The sequence below is a fragment of the Mastigoproctus giganteus genome, chromosome 1 (genome assembly GCF_048544385.1).
Source record: "Mastigoproctus giganteus isolate SK-2022 chromosome 1, ASM4854438v1, whole genome shotgun sequence".
Taxonomy (NCBI): domain Eukaryota; kingdom Metazoa; phylum Arthropoda; class Arachnida; order Uropygi; family Thelyphonidae; genus Mastigoproctus; species Mastigoproctus giganteus.
This window is the reverse complement of record NC_143575.1, coordinates 28,442,240-28,468,731: the sequence shown is the minus strand read 5'-3', so window position 1 is coordinate 28,468,731 and position 26,492 is coordinate 28,442,240. Positions and strand designations below refer to the sequence as shown.

The 26,492-nt window shown below is 37.0% G+C and overlaps 1 protein-coding gene across 2 annotated transcripts in view; it reads right to left on the bottom strand.

The window, feature by feature from the left end:
- The window catches only part of LOC150090664 (peroxisomal ATPase PEX1-like), a 311,554-nt gene that overhangs the window by 166,185 nt on the left and 118,877 nt on the right, over positions 1-26,492 (bottom strand). For both annotated transcript variants that reach the window (XM_090379348.1, XM_090379356.1), the window contains exons 5-6: positions 20,644-20,758; positions 7,434-8,398 (exon numbers count right to left, since the gene is read on the bottom strand). In XM_090379348.1, coding sequence (XP_090235474.1) covers positions 7,434-8,398; positions 20,644-20,758 — 1,080 coding nt within the window. The remainder of the gene's footprint in view (positions 1-7,433; positions 8,399-20,643; positions 20,759-26,492) is intronic.

Genomic DNA, 26,492 nt, shown 5'->3' with positions numbered 1-26,492 from the left:
CAGTCAAAATCATTTAACTCCCTGTTAAAATTTGATAAACATCTGGCCCTCTCCTTGAATAGCTCCTCGTGTGAATGTAGATGCAAAATACTCATTTAGTTTGGCAGCAATATGAGAATGATCGTCCACAGTCAAACCATTAATATCAAGTGGACCAATCTGATTTATCCCCCTTCCTTTTAGAGTTTATATAAGTAAAGAAGTCTTTCCTGTTTTTCTTTGCATTCTTTGCCAAAGATTTTTCATAATCTGCCTTCGCTTGCCTAACATACTTTGTGACTTAATTGCAGACTAGCTTGTATCTACCATAGGCTTCTGTGTCGGCCGAACAATTTATGTGCATCTAATGCATTTTTCTTCTCTGCCACGAGTCTCATTAGTTCATCTGACATCCATTTGAGCCTAAACCTAGAACAGCATTTCTTAGTTGGAACAAAAAGCCTAGTAGCTTCCAAAATTACTTCCTTGAATGCTTCCCATTTAGAATAATGCTATTGGTGACATCATTAGTTGGTCCCACTGTACAGAATTTAAAAACTGTTTGAGACCACTGTAGTCACCTTTACGAAAGCACCCTTCCTCTAATGGTAGTTACAATCTTTAAGTAAAACCTACATCAGTACACAAATATATCTTGTGTGTTTCTTAACTAACAGCATCACCCTGCCTCTCTTTTTATCCTTTCTGTACACATTGTACTCCCCAAATTCCAATTCTGCATTCCTTATCTTTGTGTGACACCATGTCTCTGATATCCCAACAATATCAGCCTTTGATATCTTCACCAGCACCTCAAATTCATCAAATTTATTTACTTCACTTCTAGCATTGGGGTACATGCAAGTATACATGCACCCGTTCTTACTCTTAGTTACCCTGACACAACCCACGTATTTACACTGGTGTGCAAAATTTAAGAACCAGTCGCGTTTTCATCTTTAGCTTCTCATAGGAGTGGCCTGGATATGGAAAAAGCATACCAAAGGAACCTCATGAGGTACAGAAATGATGAAGGAAACAACACCGACACAAAAACAAAACGGTACAGAGGGACTTTATTCAAAAATGGAACATAGTACTGGCTGCCATGATATAGATGCATTACTTCCAAAGATGGAACAAAGGGAAGAAGTGGTCCTCAGTAGGAGATATGGCTACCCCTAATGTCGATGCAGGCGTTGCACTGCCTGTACATACTTAGAACAATGTTATTGATAAGTTCCTGCGGTAACATCGCCCATTCCTCTGTCAGCGCCATCTTCAGCTGGTAAACATTTCCTGGTGGGTGTGCCACTAGGCGTCTCCCCAGAGTGTCCCATATGTGTTTGATGGGATTTAGATTGGTGGAACGGGCAGGCTAATCCATATGAACAACGTCCTCGCTTTCCAAAAGCATATCAACAGCTGCAGCGCGATGGGGTGTGACGTTATCATCCATAAACATGAACTCGGGGCCAATGGCACCTCAGCACAGACGCACATGGGGAAGGATTACTTCAGTACAGTAATGTGCACTGGTTACAGTACCGCCTTCCAGTATCTGGAGTTGTGTACATCCACCCAAGATAACGCCTCCCCAGACGAGAACACATCGACCACCATATCGATGTGTTCTCGTCTGGGGACACATCGACCGCCATATCGATCCCTTTCAGTGATGTTTGCAGGGTGCCAACCTCTTACCTGATTAGCTGACATCCAGAATCGCTGCTGAGACTGAATCTACTCTCATCAGTAAAGAGTATCTTAAGTAAAGATTTTGTGGTTGTAACCTTTAGAAATAGTGTTGGTCCTTGAGTTTTGCATACCAGTGTATTTGTTCCATGATGACTTCCAGCAGCCCTTGAAATCCCCAATACCTTTCCAGACTGGTGCTCATTCCAACAGAAGCAGTGTAAGAAACGCTTTTACCTCTGCCAGTGGCTATCGTTAATCTATTAGTCTGTGAATCCCCCCAAGCTAGTAGTTTTCCGACCCACCCAGCACTGCCATGATAGCATCAGCAAATATTCTTGCACCCTTTCCATTTAAGTGAACCCCATCCCTGTAGAAATAATCTCAATCTCTCCTGTCAACAAGCACAGACCACACTGTAAAAATTTCTACCCCACTAGCCTTGCACAATCTCTCCAGGGCTGAACTGATTGACAAGGCTCTCATCATATACTCCCTCCTATCATGTCTGGGCAGAATTGCGGACACTTTCAAATTTAAACCTAACATGCAACTTTTTTTTCAACATTTATCTGTACTTGTTAAGTAAGTCCGCAGATCTCCTACTCTTAATGTCATTAGCGCCAATGTCTACAACCATATCACCCTCTGTGCCCTTCAAAGATGATATTTTCTCTTTTACGTCATCAACTTTTGACCCTGGCAGACGTACCCAGGTCCTGTTCCACCTATCCTTTTTGCATAATATATTCCCTGTCTCCCTGACAATAGAGTCACCGATAATAGCTAGCTCCTGTGGGACCAGCACATTCTGCCCTGAAGGTTGCTGCTGTGTTGCCTGATGCACAAGAGTTAGATCTGGCATTGAGTTGGACAGTTTAGAGTTTGATGGGGGGTCTCCCATTACAATTCCTTTGAGGCATCTACCCTGCTCTTCAACTCTCATAAACAACCACCAGAACACTGATTTGGCGCCTAATTTCTTGACACTGTACACGCACAAACACACACAAACAAACAAAGACATCCTCCTTGGCTAGATCATGTCTGTTTCAGAAAGGTTCGTAAACATTTCACAAGTTTCACATTTTTTAGGCTGTGATGCATTGGCTGTGAAGCCACAGCACTCCCGGTATTGCATGCATGTTGCTTTGCTGCTCTAGTCTGGGGCATGATTTCCCCTTAAATACGATGAAATTAATTAACAATGAAAATTAATAAAGTTATTAAATTTAACTGATTAATACTATACTATACGTGACTATACAATATTATACTAAACTAATGCAGTAATATGTATTCTGCTAATACAGTTTGCCTTATATCTCAGCAATCAAGTTCTAGATATATGCTATACCATAACGATCACAATGTACAATCTTGTTACAGTAAATGCTCATTTTTTCTTCAAAGTTTGCATTTCAAGAACAAACCTCAAAAACTGCAAAATTATGTGGCTCTTTGTATGCCATTCCGGTACATAACAGAAATTTTGAAAGAATATTTTCAAAAATAAATGTTCAGTAGTAAGATAAATGATATTACATGGATGTAAAACCACTTTTTTTTTTTTTGTAGTTGTTGGCGCATTGGCTTCTGTGGCCATAATGCACCTCCCAAGGTTTTTGTAGTACTTTGATCCAAGCCCGAGGCGGGATTTGAGATTCGAAAGTGCCTGCCTGGCAACCCGCGACCTTTGGGTTGCCAGGCAGGCACTTTACATCTGGCTAGCCTGGTCGGCTGTAAAACCACTAACTTCATATGTTATGTAATTTCACTTGTAATTATTTTTATTGATATATGATTAGATAAAAATTTAACATAAAGTTTACTATATAAAAATACAACTGAGTAAAGTTTTGGCTCCTGATTTATTTTGTTGCAATACTGCTTAATTATTTTTCAAATATTGTAATGTAATTATTTTTGCAAAATATTAAACCATACTTTCTCTTTTATAGACATTTTTTTTAGAGTACATACTACTTAAACATGGTGAAGTTCTCACTCTCCCATATTTTAGGCATTAAAATTAATCTTTGTCTTAGTTGTGCTATCTGCATCTCGTTACTTTACCAAAACCTTCTGCTAAATGTTGGAGAAAAAGGAATGTTAATACTCAATACAATAATAATAAAATGCAGTTCTCTGTCTGTTTTTCTCAAAGCTATCCACAGAAAGCAAAGCTTGTTGATTCCAAGAAAACATTATACCACGTTTTTTTTTTTTTTAGGAAGGTTTCGTAAAATTTCTCTTGATTACCTAAAAAAAGAATTTTTGTAGACTAGGTTAATGTGTGCAGGACAGCTGCTCTTCTGTACCATAAAAGTCAATGCTAAGAAAATATGGAAGACCTATGCTTAATAACCAATATTCATTTTTAACGTAGTGCTTTGGCATCAATGGTCTTTGGTTTTTACATACACTGGTGTTCAAAGGAAGTGCATTGCCCCTTAAAATTATAATTGTCGTCCGAATAACGTAAATATATGGCATTATTTCTTACAGATTGCATCAGATAAGATTGACATGCGTAGGTGATGACATAATATTTCATTAGCTGTTACTTTCAGCTATATAAGCATGCTATGGAAGAGCTGCAGTCATTCCTTGCTTGTCAGGATGGCGAGTTATGTGCAGTTGACGCCACGAAGGAAGAGTGCTATTGTTACTTTACATCAGGATGTTCTTCCCATCATATTGCTTATAGTGTGTCTTGTAATCAGTCAAAAGTGAGTCGATTTCTTTCCAAACTCAAGAATACTGGTCCTACTGATAGGAAAAAAGGAACCGGATGCAAACGAGGCTCTGCGCCAAAAAAAGGACCGCATTTTGAAGTGCTTATGCCTTAAAAATCGTAAAGCTTCTTCATCTGTGCTGAAAAGAGAATGGAAAGAACATACAGCAGTGGTAGCAAGTACAGTAATAGAAGACACCTCTTCAAAAATGGGCTTGTAGCCCATCATCCTAAGAAGAAGGCCCCTCCTCACACAAAAAATGAAAAAGGCCCGATTAATTTAGTGTAAGGAGCATGTGTAAATGGACCCCCGAGCAATGGAAGTTAGTTTTTTCTCAAATGAGAAGAAATTCAACCTGCATGGCTCTGATGGGAGACAAACAATTCACTAGACGTGCTGAAGAATACCATACAGACTGTATGGTGTCTACAGTGAAATTCCCTACTGGCCAAATGATATGGGGGTGCATTTCATATGGCGGAGTAGGTTACCTGCAGTTTATAAAAGGTTTCGTAAATGCCAATGGATACCTGGCTATATTGGAAGGCAAATTGCTGCCGATTAGAGACCATTTCAATCTGCCAAGTAACTGCATCTTTCAGGACGACTCCGCTTCTGCTCCTTGTCATCGGGCGGAAAAAAAAAAAAAAAAAAGTGTAAGTAGGTACTTCTGTAGTTACTTTAGCTTCATTTATGCATTAGAGGATCGATAGTAATGAGTTTACATTTTTTAAAGGTGAAAAAAATGGTTGGAAGGAAGGTGATCACAACTCTTAGCGGGCCAGGAAACAGCCCAGACCTGAATCCTATAGAGAACTGGTGGCATCGTGTGGAATCTGCAGTTGCCAGAAAGAAACCAAAGACCCTTCGTGAACTTCGGGAGGCCATCATTTGTGTTTGGAACCACGAATTATCAGTTGATTATCTTCAGAAATTGATCTTATCAATGCCTCGACGGTGTGCTGCTGTCATCAGGGCCAGATGCGGTTCAATTAAATATTAGTGTTCGTGTTCACCTGGTGAACTTTCCATTTTGTTTTACATTTAAAATGATAAACTGAAGCAAATCGAGGGCTTTTGATAACATTTCAGCTATAATTGTCGTGTTTACCAAAACTGTTGCTCACATCTGGCGAATATGGGCTTGGCACACCCAGGGTTCTGAGTTGGATATCATCATTCTCGATTCCTTTTTACTTCTGACACTCACTCTCTCTCTCTCTCTCTCTCAGGGTAACTCGAGAATTTTTTTTTTTGGCTGGTGCAGCATAAACCTCAGGCTTCCTGCAACCATATGGCTAATAATAATAATAATAATAATAATAATAAAAATAAAAAAGGTTACAAATGCTCATTTTGGAATATTTTTAGAGCACCTGTCAAATATTACTTAGCTTTGCCTTAACTATTAATAAATATCTTTTGTTTATATTTCTATTTGTGATGCTAGTCATTAATTTAACATACCATTGCAAAAAAGGGTTAGAAAGGTGAAATTCCTAGGTGATGCACTTTCTTTGAACACCGGTGTATAATGCTGGGACAGGAAGTTGCATTTTTCAGCTAACCTAACTTAGCCTCCATAAGGATTATAGAAAGTTAGTTTAATAACAATGGTGTAGAGCTGCTGCTGTGCCACCAGGGGATAATTTTAAAATATTTTTTGAAAGGAGAAAGAGAGAGAGATAAGGAAAAATACAGTAAACCCCTGCTATTCGCGGTCGCTGATTTAACATAAAATGAAACCTAAAAAAATGTGAATTTTAAAGCACCTTGAACATTTTCCGCCATAAAAAAACATGGGCGTAGCAAAAATTATCTTTCCCGGTCAAAATAGCGCTCAATGGGTGGGGGGAGAGGGGTGACAAAATCGCAAGCTTGGATGTTTCTTGCTAATCCTTGTTCAGTATGTGTTATGCGCTTGCCATGGAAGGTTTCGTCATTTGCTTTTAATTTATATGTTTATAAATTGAATAAATTTATTATCAATTTATAAATTGATATGCTTACAAAAGTGATAAATCTACTGTTTTGCAGTGTAAAACAGACTTTTTCAAGTGTGTTAATGGAAGAAAGTGACTTTATTACGGACAAGTTCTTTCTAACCCGTACAAAAATATGGCTACAAATAACAGGGGAAATGTGAAAAGATCAAAGAAGGTGATGACATTAGCGAATAAAATTGAGTTATTGGACAAAATTTCTAATGGTGAAAGTGTCTTTTCAGTGGCAAAACATTATAAAATCAATGAGTCAACGGTACGATCAATCAAAAAATCTGTAGTAGTGTCCGTGAAAATGCGCTAATTGTTTCAAAAATTTGTTCTGCAACTCGTGATGTTAAATTAGAAAAAATGGAAAAGGCTTTAAATCTGTAGATAGAAGACCGAACTCAAAATAAAATTCCGTTAAGTTCACTCATCATTCGTGAAAAGGCAAAACTCCTTTATCAACACTTTAGCGAAACTGGTGATAGCACTGGCGGGATAAGTTTTTTAGCTATAGCAAAGGCGCTGGTTTGAAAGATTTGTTTGAAATTTCTAATAAATATTACATTTAATATTAAATTGTTTCTTATTTTCATTTCTATGCCATATGCTTGCATTTCACTATGTACATAGTCATATTATGAAGGTACATATAATACATAAATAGACAAAATTTTAGACTAGTTTTTCTTATATATTTCATACTTTGGAATGGAACCCCTTTATTTCTATGGGAGCCATAACTCAGTATTCACGTTTTCGGTATTCGTGGCATTTCTCAGGAACGTAACCCCCGCGAATAGCGGGGGTTTACTGTAATCATTAAAACTTTTCAGGATAATCAGAGAAACATTGTCATAGAATTATCCACAGATTTTGAAAAAGATGACTAATTAAGAAATTCCATGAAGTGTATGATAAATGTATATACAGGTTCTTAACTACTAATACTGCAATACAGTACTAAACATTTTCTATGCAAAATCAATATTTCCTAACTTATATATGTAGAGCATAAATTTTAAACACTTACCAAATGCGACACAGGACACAGATTTATAGAACCTATAAGAAATGGTTCATGGTGAACACTTTCCATAATAACATAAGTACTAACTTCCAGTTTCAGAAGTCTCCTAAGTATGTCAGGGACTACAATACTATTATTATGAAAAGAAACATTTCTTCTTAAAGTGGAATCTATATCACAGTTCCAAGGGGTTACCACTATGACTCGTACAACACATGACTCAACAAGAAGTTTTTCCATTTTTGGACTGTTTTTCCTGTCTTTATCTTTTTTATCATTTTTTTTTGATGCGGAATTTCCAGTTTGTGTCTCTGGTGATAAACTTTTTAACAGCTTTTCTTGGTTTTCCCAGGGAGTTGATATTCTAGTTAATTTGGCTAGAAAGCTATTTGGAATTTCAGAACAGTCATCCTGCAATAATGCTTTTTTACTCACAAAAACAGTTGTGGCTTGAAGTGCATCATGATATAAAGAAGATGTTACTTCAGTATAAGGTAATGGGATTACTCTCAATTTTAAACTAATATGAGCAGATAAAATTTCTGCAGGTGGGACCAGTGTTGGCATCCTTGTTACAGACGTTAGAATACTTAAATTATCTAAAGGGGAGTATGAAAAAACATTCTGAAAATATCTTGATACTCTATTTAAAAAATTCAGACTGTGATCATCTGTTAATCCAAAGTCAACTTCTTGTAGTGGACTCTTTACTTCAGAAGACCGGAGGTTATTAGATTGCACTGCACTGGAACTATGGGCAGAATAAAGTGGTAGTGATAAATTGTACCTTTGTGCTCTGCTATGTGTTGCCATTTTAGAAGAAATATTTTGAAGAGGGTCTGCAGGTACAGCTTGTTTTGGAGATGTTGGGCTGTGCACATCTTTCGAAATTCTGCGAGACTTTGGTGAAACTACAATTTCTGTAAGGTTAACCAACAGTGTGGGTACTGTGGAAGGCATAGTTTGAGCTGTGGGGGAAAAAAAGGGGGGGGGGAATTAAAATAAAAAATGATGAATTGATATACATTTAATTCCTCATATTTGAAATTAACACTAAGAAATGAATAAGAAAATAATTTCATACATTCCACAACTTTCCTCATTATAGGATCTATGAGCTTGTTTTTGTGCTGAATACAACAGAATATGAAACACTTTTTGTGGGGATTCATATTATTTTTAATAAAATGCAGTTTAATAAAAGAATGAAAAAAATTTTAATTACAAAAGTAGTAACAGGCCAAATTATAAATAGAACAATTACTATGAATAAGAAGGCCAATACTATACATAGAGGTAACAAGGTAACTAGCTGCTACAAAGAAGGATAACCACGTTAATCAAAACATATTTAATAATATATAAATTTTGTTGAATATGAATATAAATTTGTATGCTTATATAGGATGGTTCTTAAGTAAGGAAACTTATTTTGAATAACTGCTGATGTAAATATGTATAAGTTATTTGAAAATTAGTTCATATTTTTTTTATCGTTTCAGAATAATTTGAATAGAAAAAGTATCATGAGCCTAACAATGAAGGAGATGACTGTAAGGAGAAACTGTAAAGTGACATGAAAATACAGCAGAAGTTGCATGCCAATTCAAGAAGTGTTATGTACATAAACCACCCACAGTAAAGAACATAAAGCAAACTGTGAAGAAGTCTGATGAAGTGGGGACAATGCACAACCAACCAAAACTTGGGAGACCATGTATCTCAAATACAACTTCCAATTTGGAACTTGAAGATATTGAAAGAAAGAAAGCCAAAAAAATCTCACAGAAACTGAAGTTTAGAACTTAAAATATCTAAATCAAGCTTAAATAGAATCACAAAGAAATTTAAAATACAAGAATTCTCATTTCATGTTGCTACATAGTCTGAATGAGGATAATCCAGACAGAAGATTGGAATTTGCCAAATGGTTCTAGCCACGAGTGTTACAAACCCAGATATCACTAACAATGTTTTATGAATTGATGAAGTTATTTTTTTTTTATTTATTTTTTTTTTTTAGGAGCATTAGCAACTAAGGCCATACTGCTCTGGGAATATGCGGTGGTCATTCCCTGACCTTTCCGCATCCTCCATATTTGGTGGTGATGGGCTCGAACCCTGGTCTAATCAAGAAGCGTGTGCTACGCACTGCTGCTCCTTCCCACCTGGCTACGGAGGCACCCAATTGATGAAGTGACATTTAAGCTAAATGGAATTGTTAATCAGCATAACTGTGTTTATTACTCTCTTAACAATCCCATTTATTCTTTGACAAGTATTTTATTGCTCCAGCTTGACAGCATGAGCTGGAATTTGAAAAGGTGTTCTCAAACCTATTTCTTTGAGAGAACTACGACAGGAGAAAGCAACCTGAGACTGCTAAAAGGCAAAATAATTCCAATTAATGCAGTCTAAAATCAATTTTCAGCATTGCTTTTTTATGCAGAATTAAGCACCAGCTCACTGCACAAAAATTGCCTACAAATTCTTAGACAAAATGTTCTTGGATTGATGAATCAGACAGCAGAGTTCCAACAAGTGGCCACTGTGCACCCCAGATTTAACATTCTGCAATTACTTATGGTAAGGATATAGTATTCAGTAATAAGTATAGGTCTGTGCTGGAGCTTCAGCAGTCAATAGTTCAAGAATTAGAGAACATTTCTGAGGAATTGTGCTTTGCTGTGTATTGCCCTGTGCCTAACGGACAGCAATTTTGCAAAGACCAAAATGGCAGCCATATTGAACATATGGCTGCCATTTTGGTCTTTACAAAATTGTAATTTATTTTTAAAATAAATTAAAAAAAAAAAAAAAACTATGGTGTAGTTTTTTTTAAAGTTTATGTAAGCCTTTCCATTGTGCTAGCATTAATTAAAATATATATTTAAAATAGTATTGTTATTTACAGTCAAACATGTTTCCTTACTTATGATGTACCACCCTGTACATGAAACAAAAATTATAAGGATTAAGGGAAAAAGTAGTAGTAACCAGATAACAATTGAAAATAAAAATGATATAGTTATCGATTTACATACCTGCCAACTTTTCTAGTTTTAGTCGGAAATTTTTCCAACAAGGGTACTTTCCCAGTTTCCCCAATAAGTTTTAGTTTTCTTCTGGTTTTTGTGTTTTTTTAAATTAAAAATCCTGTCAAATTTAATGTATACTTAAAAGCTGACATTAGATAGCTCTGCTCATGTTTAAACTAAGTATAGCAACTGTGTGCTGGTACAATATTAAGTGAAAAAATATATCTAGACTTTGTATATCATATTTTGAAATGTTTCCAGTATGTTCATATTGATTTTTTGTAATAAAGATTTTAATATCTTAATTTTGGACACTTGTTTTTTTGTAAATACACCAATACCTCACACAGTGCGGTTAATGCGTTGGAAAAAACTACAACACTGACTGAATCAGCACTAAAAGGGGAATAGTTTCAATGGGAAAAATAATGACACGTGAGTATCACACAAGGATTTTTTTATAGTAGAAATAATTATGCATGATTAGTTAGAAAAATAATAAATACAAATAGTAATGAGGTAGACTAAGAACGAAATTAATTGATAAACTTTATTTTGAAAAAGGAAACAATGACAATTTTATTTTGATAAAATGAAAGCTAGAAAATTTTACTGATTAAAGAAAAATCTATCTAATCTAAGTTGCACCATTTTGTTTTTCTTCCTTCTTTTCTTTATGGAGTTCTCAGTAACATTGAATGGTTTTCTAACGCTCATCATGCTACACTCTATGTCTGGATCACGATTCATAAATTAAGTCTGAAGCAGTTTCCACTGCCCTAAACATTTTTTCAAGTTCTTATAGGGGAAATTCTTTTTCTCACACTTTACTAGCACCTTCATTACACTCTCGACTTTCTTCTGCTTCCTCATATGCCCATCCTTGGTCTAAGTTAAGGAGAGTATCATTATTGAGAATTTGAGAATATGCATCAATGCACTCTCGAACATTAGCCATTTCCAAAGACTCGAATCCAAGATTGTGTCCAATTTTGACAATGTCTTCGGAAACATCCTGAATTTCGGACTCAAAGCCGCAGGAATCACTTGTGCAATGAGGCAAAACTTGCTTCCACACTACTCTCATGTTACTCTAACTAACTTTGGGCCATGCTTTGTTTTCGATAGCATTTCTGTTGTAATTTTTCTAGAATTCAGCCAACAAGGGTGCAATAAAAGCTACAACCGAAGCTTTTATTATCTCAAGTAATAAAAGCTTCGGTTGTAGCTTTTATTACTTGAGAAAAGGTTTGTCTCAAATAATATGCTTTAAATGTTGCAATGACACCTTGATCCATTGGTTGCAGTAGAGATGTGTTGGGTTGAAGAAAATGAATTTTGACATTTTCATTAAAGTCACAAAGTTCGGTTGGGTGCCCTGGTACATTATCTAATAACAACAAAGCTTTAAAATCCATGTTGTCTTCTTTGCAGTAACGTTCGACTACAGGACAAAAGTAAGTTTTAAACTAGCCTTCAAACAAAGTTTTCGTTACCCAAGCCTTTTTATTTGAATGCCAAACAACTGGGAGAGCGTTCTTCATAATTGCTAAGTGCTCAGGGTTTTCCACACAATACATAAGCATGGGTTTTAATTTTAAATCTCCAGATGCATTTCTGCCCAGCAAAAGTGTCAGATGATCTTTTGATGCTTTGTAATCTGGTTGAATTTTTTCATTTTCTGATAGAAAAGTTCTAGAAGGAATTTTTTTACGAAACAAACCCTTTTCATCAACATTAAAAATTTGGTTATCTATGTACCCACCTTTTTCAATAATTCTATAAATTCTTTAGGAAATTTTTCGGCAGCATCTTTGTCTGCACTTGCACTTTCACCTACAATACAGACATTATGAACATCCGAGCGTTTTTTGAAATGAAAGAACCAACCATGACTCATTAGTTGCCAGGTCTCCGTAATTTTCTTTAAGTGCATTGAAAAGGTTCATAGCTTTCATTTGAATTTCCATTTGACTTAACGGGATTCGCTTCTGATTACAATCTTCTATCCATATCGATAGCAGATGTTCCATATTTACCATTAGAGAGCTCCTTTTATTTACGATTGTTTTTGAGTCAAAATAGTTGGTAGTTATTCCATACTCTTTGTACTGATTCTTTCCTTTTACAATTCTTCTTATAGATGATTCATTTATTCCTTTGTTTCGTGTGAGTTTGGCAAATGAAGCACCTTCTTCGTGGCATTTGATGATTTCAAGTTTCTCTTCTAATTACAACCATTTATGTTGATTTGGCTTGGTATCATCCCACTTTCTTTTTTCACTCATAATAAAGGGGTCACCGAGAAAAAAAAAATGACAAAAAGGATACACCTGTGCTTAAGAAGAAGCTGAACTTAAGACTACCTTTGGAAGTAAGTGATGCCAATACTTATATATAGTACATATGCACATTGCATAAGTTTGCAGAAAAATTTAGAATAAGGGAGTGATGCAAATTTGTGGAGATCATTGCAGAAAAATGTCAACCATATATGACCGGATTAACAATTGCAGTCACTGATTATAAACCAAATCATTAGTCGCAGATTATAAATTGCACTATAGTGAATCCCGTACTGACTGAAGCTGCACTGTGCAAAGTATTGCTATAGCATTAACGACCCGGATGGAGTTTAATGCAGTCTGTTTTCTTATCAGGTAGTTTTCTTATCACTACAATATACAACGCTTATTCTGCGTTGTATATTGTAGTTATTGTTTAAAAGCAGTTTTAATATGCAAGTTTCATTTTTTTTTTAAGAAAAATTTGTTTGTCAAAGAAGATTAGGTTATACTGAATTTGTTGGGAGACATTACAGTGTAGTGGAAATTGATTTATATACATTCATATGAAGTTCACAATTTGATGTAATCAACATCAACCAGGCCATGGAGGGTAAAGATTTTTTTACTGTCATGGCCAGGTTTTTTAGGATCATGGAAATTTTGGAGATTTGAATAATATGCAACAATCTATGCAAAAATATGTAGATCAAAGAGGTCATGCACAGGAAACGTACAAGGAGGTCATTACATGTACAGGATCTCACACACTTTCAAAGAGTGTATGACTATCAGTGTGTGAATTCTTTCTGTTGTAGGTACTACAACAGAAAGAATGCAATTCCCATTGAGTGTTTAAACATAGCATCTTTCTAGTAGTAGTAATAGAGGCATGTGATGCAAGAAAGCAAGCGTATGAGTTTATGTAGCATCAGCAAAAAAAAAAAAAAAAAAAACCCACAATTTCACACAACCATTCCCTCTTAAAGTTTGTCCAGTTCCTCCTTGAATTTATTTAAGCTATCATCTTCCACAACAGACGTTCCAGCAATTAACCGCCCACTGGCTACAGACAAATTTCTGCACATCTATTCTACAACTACCTAACCTCAATTTCAATTTATGCCACCTCAGGTTCATAATCTGAGCAAGCTTGCACCTTCACAATGGTGGGACTGTTAGTAATCCTGATAATAACCTCAATGCACAAGTACATGGTGGGTGACCACCCAGGTGTGAACCAACGTAAGCAGGGGTCGAGGTGTGGCGCCCACACCACATGGAGGAAAGTCGCCCCTCTATGTTACCAGGCAGTACTAGGTGGTAGATGACTCTCATCAACCGGTGAAATACCACCACTTTGCTTATTGGAGGCTTGAAGTGGTGCAACCCATGTTTAGTCTATAGAGCCAAGTTCCGGTGAACCCTTCCCTACCTCTTCCATCATGCAGTATGATTGATGACTTTTGAGGTTATGATGAACATCATGGCGAGATCCAATATTCCTTACATTTCGAGGGTACAGCTCTAAAACGGTGTTCGCAGGCCGGCCACTAGTTAGTACACCGGACTGAACCTATTGGTAACTCTCTAGGAGGCTTCCGGATCAGCTAGTGTATAATCTTGGTACCTCTACTCTGCCAGATAGTGACTGGAGGGAGTCCGAGTAGCGTGTATGCAGGGAGCATTGTCGAGGCCACGTTATGTCAAGGATCTGGGTATATATTCTTACCACGTGTACGCCATATCCAAAAATTTCATTACTTCATACAGTATGTCCCACCCACTTTTTCTTACTATTGAATACACCATGAATTGTCAAACTAATAGAGCAAGCTTATCTGCGAAAAGATCTAAACCTCCCAAGCACTTCCTAATTCATTTCACAAATATACGTGGTCTCAATTCTAATCTCAACGTTGTCCATTTACACTTGCAGTCTGCCAAACCCCATGTACTTTTTCTGACAGAATCTCAATAATCGGTTGATTCAACTATTGCTCATCTCAGGTGCCCAAATTATTCGCTGTATGATTCCTTTCACCTCAAAGTTGGTACTTGTGCATATGTCAGTTCTGATATTCCCTGTCAGAGACTTGACAATTTGGAATCTCCTCTCTTTGATCTTCTCTGGCTTAAAATCTCTCTACCTCACCTCATTGTGTCAAATTCATCTGTTGTCTCTACCATTCTCCCAACTCCACTAATCACTAATACTCCTATTCTTGGCGATCTTTGACTTCCTCTCTTTGCAACTTGACTTTCTCCAGTCCAACTTTCCTAACAGTGAGGTAATTTTCCTTGGTGATTTTAATGTTCACAACTCCAGCTGGCTTCTGTTTTCTAGTCACAGCAAGCCGAGATGCTGAAGTTTTGCAATTACTAATGACCTAGCACAGATTGTTCATTTACCTATAAGAATACCGGACAATCCTAATCATACAGCCAATACGCTTGATCTTTTTCTCACAAACAACCCTTCTAAGTACCCGGTCGAAGTGAGAGGTCCTTTAGGCACTTCAGATCACAAGTTGGTGATTGTCTCTTCTCCAATGGAAACTTTATCTCATGGCTATTCCCAACCTCGTGTTGTTTGGCATTATAAGAATGCAAAATGGGATGACCTGTGAGACTTCTTTTCTTTGGTCGGATTACTGTTTCAAAAGTTCTGATGTCAACGTTTGCTCAGATCGTGTCAGTGAAATTATTCTTGCAGGAATGGAATCCTTTATCCCACACTCCACTTTAAAATCTCGTCCTTTATTTAAACCTTGGTTTTCCAATAAATGTGCTAAGGCTGTTCAAGAGAAGAATGTTGCATATCGTAATTGGCTTGTTTCTAATTCTTCAGTTTCATTTTCTGCCTACACCAAAGCTCGCAACAATTGCAAAGCAGTTATTAATCAGTCCAAACTAGAGTTTGAACAGGCTAAGAGTAGAAAACTTGCTTCTTGCCCTAATGGTAGCCAAGCATTCTGGTCTCTTGCCAAAGCTATTGGCCGCAACTTTTGCCCATCTCTGCTCCCACCTCTGTCCAAACCAGATGGTTCTGTTGTCACTTCAGCCAAGGATAAAGCTGACCTGCTAGCATCCCATTTTTCTTCCAACTCATGTATTAATGATCTTGGTAAAACACCTCCCACCATTCCCAATACGCCCCATTCAATGCCTCATGTGGTCTTCCGTCAAAAGGATATCAGAAGGATTTTGATGAATCTTGATGCTAAGAAAGCTCCAGGTCCCGATGGTATTTCTCCACTTGTTCTCAAAACCTGTGCTCCTGAACTTACTCCTATTCTTTGCTGCCTTTTTTCACTTTCTTATTCCAAAGGTGTTTTTCCTTCTGCTTGGAAATTTGCTCATATCCAGCCAGTTTCTAAAAAGGGTGACAAATCCCTCCCATCCAATTATCGTCCCATTGCAATTACTTCTACTCTTTCTAAAGTAATGGAGAAATCAATTAACTGCCAAATCTCAAACTACCTAGAAATCTTCCGTCTTATCAATGATCGCCAGTATGGATTCCGTCAGTGTCGATCCACTGGTGATATTCTGGCTTATGTTACCCATTTATGGACTAATTTAATGGAAAGGTTCGGTGAAACACAAGTAGGTGTTCTTGACATCTCAAAGGCTTTTGATCGTGTTTGGCATAAAGGTCTTCTAAACAAGCTTCCACCTTATGGTTTGCCAACTGTTTTTAGTAATTGGTTATCCAGTTTTCTCTCTAATCACTCACTGAGTTGTTGTTGTTTTTGGTTTTTAGGAGCATTAGCAACTAAGGCCATATTACTCTGGGATATGCGGTGATCATTCCCTGACCTTTCCGTATTTGGTGGTCACGGGTTCGGACCCCAGTCTAATCAAGAAGTTGCTCCTGCCCACCTGGCTACAGAGGTGCCTCCCTCACTGAGAGTGATGGTAGATGGCTCTCTGTCTTCTAATTCCTCCACTAATGCTGGTGTGCCCCAAGGTTCAGTTTTTTCCCCCACTCTTTTCCTCTTGTATATTAATGACCTTCTTCCATTGACTGGAAATCCTATCCATAGTTTTGCCAATGATAGCACATTGCATTCCACTTTCCATTTTGAGAAACCTTGTCCTGCTCAATCAGCTTCAACTTCTCGAAAATCTGCTACCAATTCCTTAAATGCCAATCTTCAGGTAATTCTCCAGTGGGGCAAAGACAACTCAGTTGATTTCAACCCTTCTAAAACTCAGTTTTGTCTTATATCTCGCAAAAAGGATTCTTCTGCTCCTATGCTTATCTTTAGTGACACTTCGATTTCTAGGCAAAATGATATATCTCTTTTGGGGATTACCTTGACTTCTAATCTCTCTTGGCACAAGCACATTACAAATATTGCTTCCTCTGCATCTAAAAAACTTGGTTTTCTCTTTTGCTCTCGGCGTTACTTTTCTTCCAAAGAGCTGCTCACTCTGTATAAATCGCAAATCCGCCCTGCCACCAAATATTGTTGCTACATCTGGGGTGGTGCCCCCAAAACCTCTCTCAGGCTTCTTGATTCCATTCAGAAGAGGGCAGTTAGGTTAATTAATGATTCATCTCTAACAGAGTCTCTCCACTCGCTTACTCATAGATGTACTGTTTCTGCTGCATGCCTCTTCTACAGATACTTCCATGGGCACTGTTCTTCTGAATTGGCTTCTATAATTTTCACTCTCTCTTTTAAAACAGTCCAAACATGTGCCACCACCAGCCAACATCCATTTGCTGTCCAACGTCAAACCCACAGAACCAACTTTTCATCTTCCTTATTTATTCATTCAATTGCCATTTTCTGGAACAACCTTCCTTCATACGTATTTCCTGAAAATTACAATCTACAGAAGTTCAAGTCCAATGTTAACAAATATCTTCTTTCGTCTTCTCAACCTCCAACCCAAGCACGGTACTAAGTACTATAGGTTCTAATACCTCTCGTGTTTGGGGTTCACATAAAAAAAAACAAAAAACAAAAAACAAAAAAAAAAAAAAATGGAAGAATCCCATCAGAATTCAGTGTACACAACTCATTCAAGGCCTTATACATCTCAATCACGTCACTTCACAGGTGACTACTCCCCAGCTGCTGCAATTTGAAGAACTTAACTTTCTTGGTAAGAGGACCCCTCATCAATTTTGTTGCCCTTCTCTGTACATGCTTAAGTAACTCTACATGCTTCCTAAAATGAGGCTTCCAGACCTGTATGCAGTACTCAAGGCATGACCTGACCATTGTCTTATAGAAAGGGATAATCACTTCCTTTTCCCTACTAGCAAAACTCCTATATATCATTGACAATACTCGATGACCTGCTCTGGCAGCCTGTCTGCACTGCTCAGAAAACTTCATATCTGACTGCACAATCACCCCCCAGGTCTTTTTCATTTTCTACCACCCTAAATGTAGTACCACACAGTTGGTACATTCCTCTGGGGTTACTTCTACCCATATGCGGTACTTTGAATTTGTCAATGTTAAACTTCAGTTGCCACTTCTCAGCCCATCTGCCCAAATTTTCTAGATCCTTTTGCAGTAGTCTTTAATGAATGGAAAATACCTGTAAAATACACAATAAACACGCACAACTGTAGCTGAAAACATAAGATGACAGAGCAAGGTATTTGACATCTAAAGTGGGTTATCAAATCGTAATCATAGTGAAATGAAAAAAATTCTCTGCACTTAATGCAGAGACAAAATAAAAAATAATGTAATACACAGAACACAGTATTTATAATAAACAGAATCCACATTTATATTGATTGGTATGATTATTTCACACCAATTTCCATTGAATAATCTGTGCATTGACATACATCTGTAATAACTACTATCAATCTCATGTTTCAATGTCAACCATGAATGATGAGGTACCTGACTCACAATGATAAGATATAAATAAAATCTTAATTTTACAAACTGCTACTCTATAAATATTTAAATTTAAAAAATTAAGATAACTGTTCTGTTCGTGTATTTGGATGTATTTCAGCCTATAAAAAAACAAAAGAACCTTTGGGAAATGCACCAAATTATTTCCAAAATATATATTATTAAATGGATTAAAATACTAATATAGACAAAATTGGTCAATATTTTGGCAACCATGAAAAATAACCACAGATAGTGACAGTGCCTACAACAAAGTTCACAGGTGCAACAACGCACTCTGATAAATAATGTTCTCCAGGCATCTGCCAGACCCACATACAGCCAACAGATCAGAAAGCCTTGTACTAAGATTTGTCGCTCCATAACACAGCTTTCCAATGTTCTAGGGACCAATTAGCATCAGATGTGAATCTGGCAATTCAACTCTGTGTATTTTCATGCTGTGAACGTTTGGTCTGTGTGTGTGCCATAAAATCTGATGTTATGCAGCTCCCTACACATCATCCTTGTACAAATATCAGCTCCTGTGGCTTCAACCGAACTCCTGGTAGAGTATTTGATTAGGACTAACAGGATCTATATGCTATCCTTCTGGGTGCCTTATTATCTCTTTCTACCAATTTCTGCAATTTACTCTAATGCTTCTAGGCTGTAGTAGCACCATGTTTCCAAATGATGATTATGTCAGCCAGTGCTCAGTGAAAATGATCTAAACTTTTTAATGTCTCTATGTCTTAAAATAACACGATAAGGAAGAAAGTAGATCATCCTGTCATAAGCCATCACAATGGCTACTATAATCTCTTCATCAGACAAGTAAACACGCAGATTATAAACATACTGCCCACAGAAAACTTCCATGATTAACAAGGATACAAAATTTATAATACACCATAAGCTTAATGAGAGAATTCTACAAATGTATGGTGTACTATTGCAACTGGAACAATCCTCCTTGACCACACAATGAATGTGATCTTCACTTCAAAAGAATACAACTGCAATATGGTAGTCACATATTATTGTAAAATGCATAAGAATTCATTTTGAAGATTGTCTGTGGCAAATTGGATTACCGTTGTAGGTATTTCTGTGGTAGCATCTTTCTGAAAAATGATATTCTAGTCATCTCATATGTACTGGCTGACATCATCTCCAAATCTGAATCCACATGATTACACTTTATGGGAATTCTTTAAGCTTACAGGAGTAACCCACACTGGGAAAAAATGAAGTGTAGAGATATAAGAGCATGAATTATTATGGAAAAATTTTTCATTTATTTGTAAATAACAGATACTGAGGGATAATGGAATCTCCAGAATTCAAACATTCAATAATATAAAATAAATGTAAACGATGTAATTCAATAAGTACAACCAATTAAACTTTCCATAACTAATTTAAAATATAACACCTTTTCTGAACATCTTGAGATTTTCAGCTTATTTAAATTATTTTTGCCCAAGTTAATTATTTTAACTTTAACATAAAGATATGCAGTGAGCTGAAAATAATTAAGTTAACTACTTTTATAAATAAATTTCCATTTATACTCTATATAAACATGATCTCACAACATAAATACCAGTGTTCCCACAGGTTATTCCAGAATCAAACCCAGCCTTTAAAATGGCACACAGTAATTAGAATCAGTTGGAAAGATTGTTCCACTCAAATTTAATTTCTGAATAACTTTAATTTTAATAGCAGATAAACAATTCCAATAAATGATAAAAAAAATTGATTAATCAATAGAAGTCAACAGAAAATGTAGATATAACTGATTGTACAGGAAATGGACACACCTAATTTATATTATTTAATGATTAATGAAATAGTGAAAATATATTTTAATCTCATACATTTATTAATGATTAATTTTCTAAGCTTTACATCATTAGAGCATATATAAAGATTTTTTTCTAGGTAAAACTTTACACAATTTCCATAAAAACTCACTCTTAGTTCAGCAAGAGTATTTCCTTACCAACTTTAACAAGAATATAAACATTCTTTTGCACCCAAATAGGAAACACCTGGTCTTTCCATATTATGCGTATTTGATTTAACAGTTCTCGTTCAATAGTGGAGGCATTCAGTTCCTAAAATGAGAACAGTATAAGCCATTTTGTGTAAATACACAACAGTTCTAAAGTATTGTAGTAAAGAATAATAATACAAATGGTGTCAAAGATAGATAATTCCAAAATGGAAAATTTTCAAAATGCCATAAAAAAGGAATATAAAATGTTTAAAAAAATTTATAAAGATTTTTTTTTTCCCTCCCTGATGGTATTCTCCACCTTGTGGCGGTGGTGGTAGTGGTGGTGGTGGGGGGCTTGCATGTCCCGATGACCCGGAGAGCTAAGTCGGTGGCAGCTCAGCTACTGGTAGGGCCTCCCAAACCAGACAGGTCAAAGGGTAGGGGCAAGACTAAAGAGAGAGAGAGATACCCTAGTCCTCCAGGTTGGGGGGGTTGCTGCAACGGGCTAGCTCCTCGTTCAGTGTAAAAAATACACAAATGCTAAATGACCTACAAGTGAAAATGAAAACGGACTGCACTTTTGGGAACGATTTGGCAAATGGAAAAGGACAATGATTTTGGGATGCTGGAATATTCAAGGTCTTGCAACTAAAAGAAACTTTCTTCCAGATGAACTGCAAAAATTCAATTTAGACACTGTTGTGTTATCAGAGACAAAGAAAAAGGGGTGTGGAGAGGAAATAATGGGAGAATACTACCATTTTCGGAGTGGAGTCAATAAGAGCAGGAGTTTCTATTGCTGTTAAAAAGAAATTGAGACACAACATCAAAAACTGGCAATTTATTAATGAAAGAATGATCTCATTGGAATTGACAATGTATGGGAGGAAATATGTATTTTGGGAATATATGCCCTGACTAATGACACTGATACCTTGAAGAATGAATTTTGGGAGGATCTGAGAGAACTAATAGAAAAAATCCCTAAGAACAAAGAGATATTTCTAATGGGAGATTTCAATGCAAGAGTAGGAACTGAACAAAATAGCAAAGTTATTGGACGATTTGGAGAGAAAGAGAGGAATGACAACGGAGATAAGACTATTCAATCTTTGTGACCAGTGACTTGAGAATAAACAACACATTTTTCCAACATAAGGATATCCATAAATATACTTGGTCACAGGAGACAAGACAAAATTGATCAGTTATAGATTACATTATTTCAAAACATTCAGGGACATATGTATTGAAAGATGTCAGAGTTTATAGAGGAGCCGAATGTGGATCTGACCATTTTCTTGTTAAAACAACACTGAGGTGGAACTGGATTAAGAAAATAAGCATGGACAACCAACAATGCAAGGAAGGAGAAATGCCACAAGTGGATCAATTTAACGTTGAACTACTTCAGGACAACAGCATTGGAAACAGCTTCACCCAGAGATTGGATGCTGCAATTAACATAGAGATAAAAGGTAATACTGAAGAAATCTCGAATATTTAAAAAATATTGTATAAAAAAAAAATAGCTCATGAATTCCTAGGCAAAAAGAAGAGCCGAGGACCAAAAAAGACCTGGATTACAGAGAAAGTAAGAGCTTCTGTAGAGGAAAAGAAACTTGCATATCAGAAATGGCTGGGTGATAGGAATGATGCATATAGGAACATTTATTGTAACGAATGGGCTTGGTGTACTGGTGTCCATGGTTATGAAAAATATATACAATGATAACCCAGTTTAATATTATACAATAAAATATACAATAGCAGTAGCTTTCAAGACTAACGAGTCTCTTTTTCAATTGATAATTTAATTTAAATACAACGGATAAGTGCAATGAGCTGAGAGTGAGGCACGTTATTCATTTCCTATTGTTGTTGCATGGACGTGCGCTGTTTTACTCCAGCGTTTATCCAGTGTTAAAATGGTTGTCTCTAAGATGGGGTGCAGACGTGTGCCTTTGCAGCGGTTCATGGTCTTTGGATTGTTTAATATATTAAGTGACTCTAGCCATAGGCAGTGGCGAAAGTGTCGTGAGTGGTCTACTATTTCGAAGTCACGTTTGGGATTAAAATCGTGGTTGGTGACCCAAAAATGTTCCGCGACTGCGGACTAGTCAGTTTCGGCAAGCTGGATTGCTCTGCCATGCTCTGTAAGACGATCTTGAAGACGTCTTGATGTCTCTCCTATGTAGCAGCTGTCACAGTCTCTACAGGTGACTGTGACAGGAACATTTATGTTCCTGTCACATAAATGTTCATAAATATTTCAGGAACATTTATGTTGAAAAGAAGAAAATAGCCAATTGGTTGGTAATAGAAGCGAAAAATGAAGAATGGGAAAGGAAATATGCAAATATTAATAGCAAATTGGGCTTCAAGCGATCAGCAGAATTGTGGAAGGTCCTTAAAGACTTAAAAACAGAATAAACACAATTTCAATTAATACCTTTGAAAGACTGGATGAAGTACTATGAAGGACTTTTAAAAGACGACTGGGAAGAGTTCAGGATGGTGGAGGATTTTGGTGTAGACAACTCTGGCTTAAAAGTTTCTGTTAGGGAAGTGGAACTCTTGCTAAAGGAAGGAAGGAATGGCAAATCACCTGGACTGGAGAAGTTTATATTGAACTTCGGAAATACGGAGGAAGAGGAGTGGCTGTTCTGATACAAAAACTGTTAAATGGTATACTAAGAGGAGAAGAAATAACGAAAGAAATGACAACAGGATAAATTACATCAATTTATAAGAAGGGCGATAGGAAAAGCTGTTCAAATTACAGAGGAATATGCATCATGAACCTGCTGTTAAAGATTCTTGGAAAATGGATCAGGAACCATTTAGAATCCCGAATTGAGGTGTCAGAAGACTGAAGTGGTTTTTCAGCCAAGAGGTCATGTACAGACTATATCTCAACAGTACGACAGATCCTTGAAAAATGCCAATCGAAAGGAAAAGAAATCTTTTCCTGTGGCAGCGTTCCAAGAAAACTCTTATGGGAAGCACTGAAAGAGGCAAATATTGATGGACAATTGATTAGCATTAGCATTAGTAGAGGCATATGATGCAAGAAAGCAAGCTTATTCAGCATCAGCCAAAAAAAAAAAAAAAAAACCCACTCCTATTTCACCCCTCCGTTCGTTCGAAATACCTGTCCAGTTCAGTCTTAAATTTGTTTAGGCTATCAACTTCAACAACAAGTGATGGAAATCTGTTCCACCAACCAACTACCCGCTGGCTAAAGACAAATTTCCGCACATCTATCCTACATCTGTCTTTCCTCAATTTGAATTTATGCCCTCTCAGGTGATTCTGAGCAAGAGAAAGAATCCCATCGGCATTGAGCATGCTCAAACCATTCAAGGCCTTATACACCTCTATCAGATCACCTCGCCAGTGCCTAGTCGCCAGACTCTGTAATTTGCAAAACTTAAGCCTTTCTTCCATTCACTAATCTTGTTGCCCTTCTCTGTACTCGTTCCAGCAGATCTACATCCTTCTTGAAATGAGGCCTCCAGAACTGTATACAGTACTCAAGGTGTGGCCTGACTATTGCTTTATACAAGGAAATAATCACTTCCCTATCCCTGCTAGAGAAATTCCTGTATATGATTGACAAGACACCATGAGCTACTCTTGCAGCTCGTCTGCACTACTCAGAGAACTACATATCTGCCTGCACAATTACCCCCAGGTCCTTTTCATTCTCTACCACTGTCAGTGTAGTACCACAGAGTTGATACATTGCTCTGGGGTTACTGTTTCCCATATGTAGTACTTTACATTTGTCAATGTTAAACTTCATTTGCCACCTGTCAGCCCATCTGCTCAACCTTTCCAGATCCTGTTGCAGCAGCATAGCATCAGTAGTGTCCTTAACAACCCTGCCACCCTTTGTATCGTCTGCAAACTTGGACATTAAGCTTGATATACCATCATCAATATCATTTATAAATACAGAAAACAACAATGGACCCAACACTGAACCCTGAGGAACACCATTAATAACATTAGTCCATGTTGAGCAGTGTCCATTGATTACCACTCTGTCTTCTGCCACTCAACCATCCCTTTATCCATAGCAGCAATTTGCCTCCAATGCCACACTGCTCCAATTTGTGCAGTCTTCCATGTGCAACAGTATCAAAAGCCTTTCTAAGATCCAAATATATAATATCAAAGTTATTCCCTGCATCCAATTCTTTTGTGACTACATCATAGTATACAATCAAATTGGTCAGGCAAGACCGTCCCTTAACAAAACCATGCTGTGTCTGAGCTATAACTGAATTCTTGTCAAGATGATGCTGCAGTGCTTCTTTAACCAGTGCTTTCATTAATTTTCCTGGAACAGAAGTTAAACTCACAGGTCTATAATTACTTGTGTCAGCCTTTGATCCTCCTTTGTGAATTGGCGTTACATTTGCACATCTCCAGTCTGTGGGTACCTCCCCTGAGTCCAAGGAAGCTCTCATAATTATGGCTAACGGATTGCTTACTTCCTTTGCTGCCTCCTTTAATATAACTGGACAGATCTCATCCACCCCAGGTGCCTTTCTTGTATTTATCTTCAACAATTTCTCCTCCACTTTACTCTCAATTATTACAAGATCATCTTGTTTACTTTATCTATGGCATTCCCCTTCCTGAATAACTCCTCATGTGTGAATGCAGATGCAAAATATTTATTTAGTTTGTTAGCTACCTGAGCAGGATCATTAACAGTTGAACCATCGATATCAAGTGGACCAATCTGATTCATCCCCTTCCTTCTAGAGTTTACATAAGTAAAGAACTCCCTGCTGTTTTTCTTTGCATCCCTTGTCAAAGATTTCTCGTAATCTGCCTTCGCCTGCCTAACCTCCTTTGTAACTTGGTTACAGATCAACTTATATCTATCATAGGCTTCTGTGTCACATGTTAATTTATATGTATCCCATGCATTTTTCTTCTCTGCCATATGTCTCATTAGTTCATCTGACATCCATTTAGGCCTGAACCTTGAACAATATTTCTTAGTTGGTATGCAAAGCCTAGTAGCTTCCAAGATAAGTTCTTTGAATGCTTCCCATTTTGAGTTTGCTGTTGGTAACATCATCAGTTGGTCCCACTGTATAGAATTTAAATACTGTCTCAGACCATCGTAATCGCCTTTACAAAAGCAGTAACCCTTCCCTTTACCCCTGATGGTAGTTACCTCCTTGAGTAAATCCCACTTCAGCACACTGTGATCACTGCCACCTAATGGTTCCTGTATCTGCATATTTTTAATGCATGAAGAATCACTACTGATAATCAAATCAAGAGTATTGCTCCCTCTAGTTGCACCCCGAACATGCTGATTTAGAAAACAATCATCCAATAAATCCACAAAAGCCTTGCTAGTGTGTGAGTGAGCAACCCACAAATTCCAGACAATATCTGGGAAATTAAAATCCCCCATTATAAGACTCTCTGATTTACTGGCCCACTCTATTTCCCTGTATAATAAGATAGTGTACTCATCAGAGTCATTAGGCCTATAGCACACTCCTACTCTCAATTTTGATCTCCCAATGCTTATGTCACACCAAACTGACTCGACACTGCATTGTCCAGGGATGTCGAGTGGCTTCACTTCCTTGGATTTTATGTGTTTCTTAACTAATAGCATAACATTATTAACATTATTAAGATAATTTACAGGAATAATAGATGAAGGATTAAAGTGGGATCAGCTTTGTCACCTGAATTACACACTTCAAAAGGGTTATTACAAGGCTGATGCATGTCACCAACATGTTTCAAAATTTATATTGACATTGACATCTGCCTAAGATCCTGGTCAAAAAAATGCAATAAAATGGGAT